This window comes from Parasteatoda tepidariorum, chromosome 1, assembly GCF_043381705.1.
Source record: "Parasteatoda tepidariorum isolate YZ-2023 chromosome 1, CAS_Ptep_4.0, whole genome shotgun sequence".
Lineage (NCBI taxonomy): Eukaryota > Metazoa > Arthropoda > Arachnida > Araneae > Theridiidae > Parasteatoda > Parasteatoda tepidariorum.
In genome coordinates, this window is record NC_092204.1 from 25,162,264 (window position 1) to 25,173,870 (window position 11,607).

Below are 11,607 nucleotides of genomic sequence, written 5' to 3' on the forward strand. Positions count from 1 at the left end.
AGTTTTCTGTAATTTATTAATTCCAACACATCGTGAACCAAGGACAATTTTAAGAAAATTATTATCACAACAGAAATAAAGCTAAGGTATGTCATGTTTTGAGTGTTCCCCTATTTGGGGACATTTTACAGTTCATAACAGTTTTCTGTAATTTATTAATTCCAACAGATCGTGAACCAAGGACAATTTTAAGAAAATTATTATCACAACAGAAATAAAGCTAAGGTATGTCATGTTTTGAGTGTTCCCCTATTTGGGGACATTTTACTGTTCATAACAGTTTTCTGTAATTTATTAATTCCAACAGATCGTGAACCAAGGACAATTTTAAGAAAATTATTATCACAACAGAAATAAAGCTAAGGTATATCATGTTTTGAGTGTTCCCCCATTTGGGAACATTTGGGTAAAATAGCACCGTTTTTCTTAATTTTTTGAGTAGAATCATAGTAAGCTTGAGGAGTCTTCCGAATTCTTTCATTATTTGTTTCGTTGAAAGTTAAATTGAAAGAACGCGTCATATTGAAAAACACTACAAGTATAATAAAATAGAATAGCTCGCTTTTTCAAGCTTAGGTGAAGAAATCAATCGGAAGTCACAACCCAGAAGTCTTAGGACGAATTTTAACCCCTAGCGCCATCTGTGCGTAGCTTTACACGGTCAACCTTCCATTCAGGTCTGACAAGTCTTGAAAATGCGTGCTTATGTTTGAAACTCCTTAAACATATCGACAGTTATTTCATTTTTTCGCTTATTCAATCGGGTAATAAAGTTTAAATGCTTTGCGCTTTATTATAGTGATAAAATAAATTCTACTATCCTTTTTTTAAAACTTGATTCAATTGAATACTTTATTAAAGTTGCAACAAATTTCTACCCTATTACCGATAGTATGCTTTATATTTGAACCGTCCCTTTGAGAATATTTTACCTTTAATGACCGAAGTCAAGAGAATGTCAACTTTCTTTTTTATTTCTAATGGCAAAAGAAAGTGACAAACTCTTACAAAAAACAGTGAACGAAAAGGTGAACAACAAGCAGGAGAAAAAAGTCGCTATCTCATTAACAGATGTCGCGCACTCCAGTAGCGCCTCACCCCAAAGTCCCCACGCAGAGCCGAGCATCTCAATAGATGGTTCCATAAGTTCATTATTCGAGCATAACGGGCAATTTGGGTCAGCGAGAATGCCGATGCGGCAGAGGTGGTTTGCCAGGCAATCATGGCCCACCGCAAGTCTGAATTCTGCAACACCTTTATTGCGGGGCTTATCGCCAATACCCTGTTCTAAGCTGCTCTTCCAACTTCTCAAAGAAATACGAGATGTGAGCAAAGCTTTCCGGTCTTATCTCATAAAATGTTTGATATAGAGTCTTGCTGAATGAGAATGTCAACCTTCACAGATGAATATTGACAATTACGTAGTCGCTTTGGTGAATGTCCGAAATATTTGTTATATCCGATTTCACATTAATTTATTCGTTTACATTATTCGATATTTTAATATCTGCTGAGGATAAATTAGATGAAACATCGGTGCTCGGAGTACCGGTTAAATGCATACGGGACAGTGGCACAGGGCCTTAAGAAAATATTGATGTAGGGCATACCAGAAACTGAATCTGAACCTTAAAAAATCATTATTGTAGGGTTTACCGGGCAGTGGCATTTAACTAGATCAAGTTTAAATTTCGGTCATTTGACAAAGCGACTATGTGATTGTCAACATTCACTGATGAAAGTCAACAACGAACAATTTGGGTCATTCAAAGTAACATACATAAGCATTTCTAATTATATTTAATGAAAATTTGCTTTTATCCTATATTTACCCAAGTTTTATGCACTGCAATACCAGCCATAAAAAAATGTTGTGACTAGAATTCCAGAACCATGAATGTTAAAATTCGACTAAAATGATTAAATAGAAGTAGAGGACTATATAACGATTGCTACAGAGTAAGAAAAAGATTACACCTTCAAATTTATTAGTTAGTAATTGCCATAACAAAATGAGTACTTTATTTCGTCAAAAAACAAACAAAAAAGGCCGGAACACAAAAAAAAGTTGTGTTTCGATACTGAGAAAGGTTTTTATTTATTAAACCAAAGTTATAGTATTTTCATCTTGTACTTGTTGGTTAGCTTTATCCATTTCAGTGATTCAAATAGAAGAAAAATTATTACAAAAAATAAATATTTAACCAATATCTAAATTGCGTTCATATTTATCTCCATAAATAAACAGTGAAGGGAATAATGTCTAATTTCTATCTAAAATAACCTTTTAATGTTAATATTTTTGCTGAAATCTTATGAAATGATACAATCTACGATGTTTTAAGAATCTAATTCTATTTGCTAAATATTTTGATGACCTGATTGCTGAAACCTTATAACCCGTAGACTTACTATAATTACATAAAATAATAATTTTCAATCTCTATCAGTTTTATTACGATTCCTTTTAAATCTAATACAAAATACTTGACGTTAGTTTATATCCTATCGCAACTTATTTTCAAAAAAAAAAATGTATTTTTCTCAAAAAGTTTACTTTTATAATGCATTCACTAAATGCATTTTATAGACCTAAGACAGTGGAAAGTGCACTGTCTTATTTGCTACTGCAAAAATAAGTGCAATTTCTAATGGAAAGTGCTAATGGAAAGTGCAATTTCTTGCAAAAATAGTACTTGTTGTAACTTTTAACTAAGGATTACGGAAATTAAAATAATATATACTTGTTTATAATTCACAATTATTTACCTGCCTCGAAGATGGATATGCTGTGTAGGGCTCGGCATATTCATGCTGTTTATCCGTTCCTATAACAGATAAAATATTGCCATCAAATATATGTGTTAATTAATTTATCGAAAATGATCATTTAAATTTTTTAAAAGAAACTTTCGCCCTAAACCATTTTTATGTACCCTTTCACATGAATTTTAAAAGAAATTCAAAATCTTATTAATTTGATTTACGATACTGATAATACGATACGATTTTTTTTATTATTTCATACTCGATTTTCAACTTAACAGAAAAGAGCAAACCATTCTCTTAAATAAAAATAAACATCAAATCCCTGCATTGTAAATTAAGTTTTTATTATAGATATCAATTTATTCACAGATTTCCCTTTTAAAATATTTTTCTCTGCAGCTTCTTTATTTTTCATGCAGTATTTATAAATACATTATTTATTATTTCTATTATTTTAGCTATCCTTTGATTACCAACGAAAATATTAAAGAAAAATCTCCTGACGTTTTATTGATTTTGCGTTCAAAAAGGTTTTATTTGAAAAAAATATATATGATCATTAAAACCACAACCTTTTTACTCGAAACAGCACTATATACTAACGGAAATATTAAAGAAAAATCTCCTGACGTTTTATTAATTTTGCGTTCAAAAGGGTCATATTTGAAGTAAAAAATATAAGATCATTAAGACCACAACCTTTTTACTCGAAACAACACTATATACTAACGGAAATATTAAAGAAAAATCTCCTGACGTTTTATTAATTTTGAGTTCAAAAGGGTTTTATTTGAAAAAAAAATATAAGATCGTTAAAACCACAACCTTTTTACTCGAAACAACACTTTATACCAACGGAAATATTAAAGAAACTTGACGTTTTATTAATTTTGTGTTCGAAAGGGTTTTATTTGAAAAAAAATATATAAGATCATTAAAACCACAACCTTTTTACTCGAAACAACACTATATATGTGTCAATGGTGTATAAACTTTTTACACCATAAACTTCTTCGTACTAATACACTGAATTACTAAAATAATATATTGAAAATAAATGTGAAAAAAAAAGCTTTTTTTGATAAATATTTATTAATTTAATGTAAAATAATCATTTTTTTCCAGTGAACTGCACAATCGGTCTTGCCGATGAGCAGACCTAGTGCGTTCTCTAGAGGTGGTATCCACTCTTTCAGGACCACCACAATGGGTGAGAGTTGGTCATGTTAATTTGGACGTCCAGTTTCTGCCACACTAGATGGCAGCACCGAGACTCTATTTGGATGCTAAAGTGCTCACATTTAATTTTGCCAGAAATGCCAAGAGCCAATAAGGCACTCCAGGGATCTTTTACAATCATACGACATGGCCGCTGAGGATTTTCTGCATTCCGAAAATCCGGTGTCTGGGTTGGGGATCGAACCCGCAGACTTGGGCTCAGAATGCCGACGACAAACCAACTGCGCCACACAACCACAAATAATCTAATATTCAAGTTATTTTAATTAAAAGGAATTAAATTAAAAACATATATAATTGGTTAAGTTTTTTTTTGTAGCTCGATATCTGGTTAATGAAAAACATTCTTAACTCTGCAGATCAATTCAAATAAACTAAAATAATTAATACTGAAAGAAAACACAAATAATTAAGATCAAAAAGATAAAACTTCTTTGAAAAAACTTCTTTGATCAAATATCAATAATGGAAATTAAAACTAATATATATCGAAAAGCTTAAGAGAAAGACATTTTTGCTTCAAACTCGTGTTATAATTCAGGTTAATATATCAGTATTTTTGTTTGGACCTTATTTTTTGAATTTTTCTTTTATAATTTTCTTTTGTTTTGCTTTTTTATGAAATATTTTTTCTTCCTTTTATGCATTAAACTAAATCACATCACAAGCAGTTTTTGGAATTAGAGAACCCTCTGAAATTTGAAGATAGCAATTCGGTTAATTTCAATTTTAAGTACTTGTTTTGTTACTATTTCGTCAAGAACATTTTTATTTTGGGAAGAAAATATCCTTAACCATCCACTGGCCATTAAGTTCTAAATATTCTTCAGTACATTTTTTTTAACAAAAAACATACTTGTTGTGAGATACTGTATTTTTAATTATTATTTTTTTGGAGTCGTAATGACTTCAAAATATATTTTAAAAAATATATTTTTATAATACTTCTTACTATTTTATTTATATTATTGTAAGAAATAGCAGAAACATTTTATGTGTTACCATTAAAAAAGAAAGCCTTAAATAAATTGACACGTTTTTCTACCCAAGAACAAACTTTTTACATTCATTAAAACCATAATTGTCTCAATTAAGTAATCCAGAAAATTATTTGAATAAAAAAGAATTAAATTAGTTACGAAAGAATTTGCATAATAAAATAAATTTAGTTTTATCTCGTCTAGAGTAATCACATTTTCAAACTTAACTTTTTCTTACATAATTAGTTATTATTCGTTTCCAGTAAAATTTAACGCGTCAAGAAAGCGTAAAGGGAAAAAAAATTCTTATATTAAACAATTTTAAGCTGACATAAAAGCGAAAAAAGAATACTGGAGATTAAAATAGAAATTATTTCCATTTTAAAATAGCGTCGTAAAGATTCGTGAAACAGACAAATTAAATTTTCATCACAAGCTAGGCCAAAATATATATATCCTCCGTTTTCTCAGTTCAGTGTTAGTAAAAATAAAAGCAAGTCAAAAGGCTTAAAATATTATGAAATTATTTCGTATTCTGTCTTATAATTAGCATAATTAAGGAAAAATTATTAGAATACGTGTTACTTAAAAAGAAGTCGTAATCTCATATTCATTAAACTTTACGAACAGTTTTGAGATTTGAGCAGCATTTATGAGATATATGTGGTAAGCGTAACTCAGTTTTCTCCGACGCAAATTATTCTGGAATTTTTAAGCCCCATTTAATTTGCAAGGCAAATTCCCAAAGAATTTGAAATGAAAGTTTCCCATTTCCTTCGTCGAGTTTTAAAAATAATGAGATAAGAAAACGGAATTCATATTTTATACAATTATTGGAATCCAAACTCTTATAATATACGCGTATTGTATGCAATAATGAACGAAACTTTTGCAGAAAGCATTAATGGTTTAAACTCAACTAATTAGTGAACATTAAATAAATTTCTTCTGAGCAAACTTCTTTTAAGGAAAGCGTATTTATTTTATAAATATATTTAAAATTAAAATAATTTGAAAGTAATTAAGCAACCTAGACGCTGCTAAATTGGATTATAAATATAATCTTATTTAATAAACATAATCTTACTTAATAAACATAATCTTATTTAATGAATATAATTTTATTAATATGTCATTCTGATTAAATGTATTCAATTAAATTAATTCTATTAATATCTTCAATTCAGATTTTTATGTATATGAAAAATTATTAAACTAGAAATATCACTTACGAAATTAATTTTATCATAATTGAGTTTGAGTTGAAGCAAGTCTTTTTCTAACCAGATACGTCAACCCTCTGGCAGATATAGATGTTACATTACAGTGATGATAATGCAATCTTTTCACATAGCAATAAATTCTGTCAAATACCTCATTTCTGAAACCTCAATACACTGATGATAGAAATTTCTCGGAAAAATGATTAAATAACGACATATTTAATTGTTACTTTACCATATTCAAACAAAACAGTCAGATATCCATAAATGAAATGGTATTCAAACTGTTAACTGCGAGAAAAACGGTTTATTAACTGCTTACAGTCGTCGGAGGTCGTCGTGAAGGAAGGCATTGGCTCACATTGGGCTGTCTGGCCAACTATGATGATGATGATGAACTGCTTACACCTAATACGGTTAAACAACCAGAATTTTCATCGCACCAACTAGGTTCACCTAATGAAGCCATTTAGTTCCTTATATTTGGTTACCTATGTAAGCCGAGAAAGTTAATTTGTCAGTATCATGATCGCCATAACAGGGTTCGAGTCTTAGCGTTGACACGACAATATTTCCGTCATTCTCTTCACAACATGAATAGTTTCCAAGTCTATCACTCCCTAATTTGTGACCCTGGTCTGTTAGAGTACGATACTCTATATAGATGGAAGCATCATCAAGTAGCTTTACTATCTCCAATGTTCAGTTAAATTTCTTTTTTACGGTTTTGATTCCATGCTAGATGTAAATGGTTAAGAAACATAGAGTTTTGCATTAATGGTTTTTTAACCATGCTAGCTGTAAACGGTTTCTAAAGCATAAAAGTGAAAACTGTTCTTCACCGTAAACTTTACGGTTAATGGGATGAAAAGACTGCTGAAGGTTGTTTCACCATCCTTTTAGAGTGAAACTTTTAACAGTGTAGATAAATAAGTAATTTTCAAATTCTGGTAAATATAGTGCCTAAAAATATGAAGGAAAAAAAAACAAACTTTACGATTGTCTATGAATAATCAGGAAGAGGGGTTGTTGAGGAAAAGGTTCCTCAACTTTGAGACCAATAACCTGATGATGACAATGTGGCCAGTATTATGGTCACCTTCGTCCTTCAGAAAGATAGCACCTATCGATTTAAATCTAGGGGTGCTTCAAGCTATCATTGAAGCTAGGACTTTCGGTAGTTTTTAATTACAGTCCAGTGCCTTATCTGCGATACAGAAGCTAAAGTCGATACTTTATTATTCTTCAATTTTATTTTATTTTTATTTTTGCTATATTCATCTTTTAAACTTTAACATTAAATATCACGTCCTTTTTGGAGAAAAAAAAACGCGCACAGTAAACGCAAAACTAAATGATTATTTAAATAATTATTTAGAAGAGACGGTAATTTGTACGGTAAGATTTTTGAATTTAAATGCTTAAGACTTTTACTGCAAAGTTTTAAAGTTTTAAAAGGAGACAGTAAAGTTTTTTTTTATATTTTATATTTTAACATCTCATGATGATTACAAAAGTTTATAAATGCCTTCGCAATAACTAAAATTATTATAACTTAAATTGGCTTTAAAATCATAATCTTAGAACAAAAACTTTCGTCAGTTAAAATAGCTTGTTATAATAGCTCTGAAACAAATTTAGTCGAATTCGAAACCACATGCGTTCGAAATTGAATAAGCATATATTTATTTTTGAGTCTCAATATGGTGGGACAAATGCTCATTGGCCACCATATATGACAATACTTTTACTTGCGTTACTTGTAACGAAAGTAATAGTAAAAATGCATACTTTTACTTGTACTTCGTTACTTTTTAAACTCAGTACTTTGACTTGTTTTCTTGTTACTTTCTGTGGGAAACGGTACAAGTATTTGTAACGAGAACGCCGAAAGAGATCACTACTATTTTCGGAATTTTTTTAGAAATTTTCCTTTTAAAAAAAGCGTTTTTTGAAATTTTTGAAATTTATTTATATTTAATTTATAAGTTTAATGTATTATATATTTTTTAGCAGCTAACTCCTTCTTCCAAACATCTTTACTGATTGTAATTTCCCGAAAGGGAAAGGGAGGTTGAGGGGAGGGAACGTGATTTTACATGTACATGAATAAAAAATTTTTTTACTTATTTCTTTAAAAAAAAAACAATAATGTTATCGAATTTGTTCAACAAATTAATTTCTTACAATAAATTCTGAAAGTAAAAACAATTTTTTTCAAATGAGAATAATTTAAAACTCTTTTTTAAATGCAAGCATTAAATTTTGATTTTTCGCTTAGTTTCTTTCAACGTTGACTATTTCAATAGAATTTTACAACATTCTCCTGCAATTTAAAGTCTTATACATTTTAATTAAAATTTAAAAAATTTTGACATGACATTTTTAACAGGAAATTTAAAAAATTCATGTTAAAAATAAATTTCTCACATTTTTAATGAAATTGACGATTACTTTGAATTTTCGATTTCCTTGAAATGTACTTTAAAATCGATACTTTTTGCTTTGTACTTGTACTTCTTGCTCGTTAATTTTCAAAGACAAAACTTTTTACTGTTTACCTTAAAGCGCTTGTACTTTCACTCGTTACTTTTTAAAAGTAATGTTCCCATGCATGGTAGCCACTGACAGGACTCGAATCAAGAACATCCAAGACATAAGGTCGATACAGCTCAAGGACCTCCGAGCTTAGTTTAAATCCTGTAGGCAGCCAACAAACACACAAATTTTCTTTCCACACCACTTTTGAGACTATGCATTATACTCAACACTGAGTATATTCTGTGCAAAGACGAAATTTTGCGCAGTTGGAGTCGCGTGGTATATTTCACTAATTGACGATTGTTAAGTAAACAGGATAAGGAAAATGACAGTTGAAGAAGAAAACTAGATCCTAATTATAATAAAACTTCTATTTAGATGTATTTGTAAGGCTCGAGATACAAAATTAAAAGTATATTTTATACATGAGACTAAGTTAAATAATAAATTTTGCATAATAATATCAATAAAGACAGGCCATGGGAGGTAAATCCCCCATGATCAACCTAATCAAAATTCAAATTAAAAGAGATTGAATTGTTCCCAACAGACAGTTAGGAGCATGGAAAGAGATCCATGGTTTGCTATTTATCGAAAGATAAAATAGCCACAAGCAAAGGAAATCCCCCCCCGTAAACAATAATAAACAATTTGGCTACAGCTAATCGTCAAAAAGGAACGCATAAATTATTATAACACTGTAACAGCAGAATTTTTGTGGAAAGAGAAATAAAGAATAAAGAGTAAAAAACAAGCTTTGATGCTCTATTAAGTCACGAAAGTGAATTAATGAGTTTCGCATTTGCATTGAAATAAAAAGTTAGCCGTTACAGTTAAAAGCTAGCCGATTGTTAAGAAAATAATAAAATCTTTTTAGCTTTTATATAAAATGTAGTAAAAATTAAATAAAATTTGAATTCGAATGATTAAAAAATATATTTCATAATACAGAAATTTTAAGAGCTAAGAAACATGTAATGCCTATTATGGCATCACATGATGTTTTATTTTTATAATGCATGGGATTTTCAAATTCGACTATATTTGTTTCGGAGCTATTTTGCCCCATTTTTAGTCAAATTTAAGAAGTTTTTTTAAACAGTGTAAAACTGAAAAGTTACCTGCGTATTTAGTGAAAGAATTATTAGCGAACCAATAATGAGGGGAAAAAAAACAAGAATACTTCTGATAGAAAAAAACATCATTTTTCGACTAGCTTTAAAAGTTTAGAAGCAAAATAATAAAAAAAAACTTTTTTTCCTTGATGATGTGTCTAAAACATACAGGCATCTTCATTCAAAACAATTAAAAATTTGAGTTTCAATGCTTCCTGAATAGAAAGGGAAATAAATAAATTTTAACGAGAGAAGGGTTGACTTTCTCATGCGTGAAAAACATTCTGTTGACATTAATTTTTTAAACAGCCTAAAGACATACATTTGTATTATTCCGTCGGAAGTTTGATAGGGTTGAATATGATAATGAGTTTTTGTGCGGAATTGAAACGCTCATCACAAAATCTAAAAGAAAAAAATTTTCTTCTTCCTTTTCTCATTTTTACTTTGCCAGTGGCAAAAATCAAGTTTAAAAATAAAAAATATAAAAATAAATGAAAAATAAGTGTAAAAGAGTTCACATAATGAGAAGAGGAAAAATATTCTAGTCATTTGAATACGTTTTTTTTTTCAATTTTAATATTTATTGCAAATTTTATACCATCTACTAAGTGTTTAGACAAAAAATATTAAACTATCAAACAGATTATTTAAACTATTTTCTGTGTATATTCACTAAAAAATTAGTTCAAAAGCATAGTATGATGGCGGCATTTTAAAGAAAACGCTAAGCAAATTTGCTGATGTTTTTAACTTTTTATCCTTTTCAACCATTATTAAAATTAAATAAAAATAAATATTGCTAATGTCAATTTTTACGCTTATTATGCATCTGCAAGCAATTTTTGTCTGTTTTTCATCTCTTATATGTTTTTATAAAAGGTAGTTGGATTCATAAATAGAACTTCCTCAAAGAAAACATAGAAACTTATATAATTAAAAATTAGGCTGACAATTTTGGAAAAAAATTTCTTACACCATTTAAAATAAAATAAAAATCCAGTTTTAAGCTCCAATATTCATTTAAGATTAAAAGAAAAATCTATATTCACATATAGTAAACACTTCCGCAAGCAACAATAAATGTTTTAGGCAGAAGGGCACTGAAATTTGAGACAAACAGCATGAAATTGACAACATGGTCAGCATTGCGTGCCACCCGCTTTTACTTCCCACAAAAATTGGTAGACCTCGATATAGAACTGAGACAACGCTGTAAATCACCACTGGGAATAAAACCCGGATTTTCAAAAAGTAAAAGCAATGTTCAAAGACTCCGACATCGGGCGTCATTTTCGCATCTTTCCTAACTGTACTATATATATACACAAATAAGTTTAAAAATTGAGAAAACATGGAAAATAACAAAGATTAATTAAAAGAGAAGAAGGAAAATTATAATAATAAAATTATTTTTAAAAAAATGCTTTTTAAGATACATAAAATACATAAAAAAATTAAGATACATAAAAAAAATTTTTTTGCAATGTTTTCTTTTAGCATACATTAAAAAAAAATTTTATTTCTTTAAAAAATAATTTAATTATTATAATTTTCCTTCTTCTCTTTTAATTAATCTTTATTATTTTTCATGTTTTCTCAATTTTTAAACTTCTTTTGTAAGTTCTATATACTTGCAGCTTATGCGCAGTTAATAAAACTTATTAATTCTCTTCGCTCTTCTCTCTTTTTGTCTTCATTGATCTATATATATATATATATATATATATATATCAGGAG

The 11,607-nt window shown here is 29.0% G+C and overlaps 1 protein-coding gene across 3 annotated transcripts in view; it reads right to left on the minus strand.

Moving 5' to 3' along the window:
• The window catches only part of LOC107448201 (cell adhesion molecule Dscam1), a 233,495-nt gene that overhangs the window by 6,068 nt on the left and 215,820 nt on the right, over positions 1 to 11,607 (minus strand). Inside the window, exon 24 of one of the 3 annotated variants that reach the window (XM_071177674.1) lies at positions 2,774 to 2,828. The exons of 1 other annotated variant lie outside the window; for it this stretch is intronic. In XM_071177674.1, coding sequence (XP_071033775.1) covers positions 2,774 to 2,828 — 55 coding nt within the window. Of the gene's footprint in view, positions 1 to 2,769; positions 2,829 to 11,607 lie in introns of all 3 variants that reach the window. One more of the 3 variants, XM_043045821.2, reaches the window with a different exon arrangement.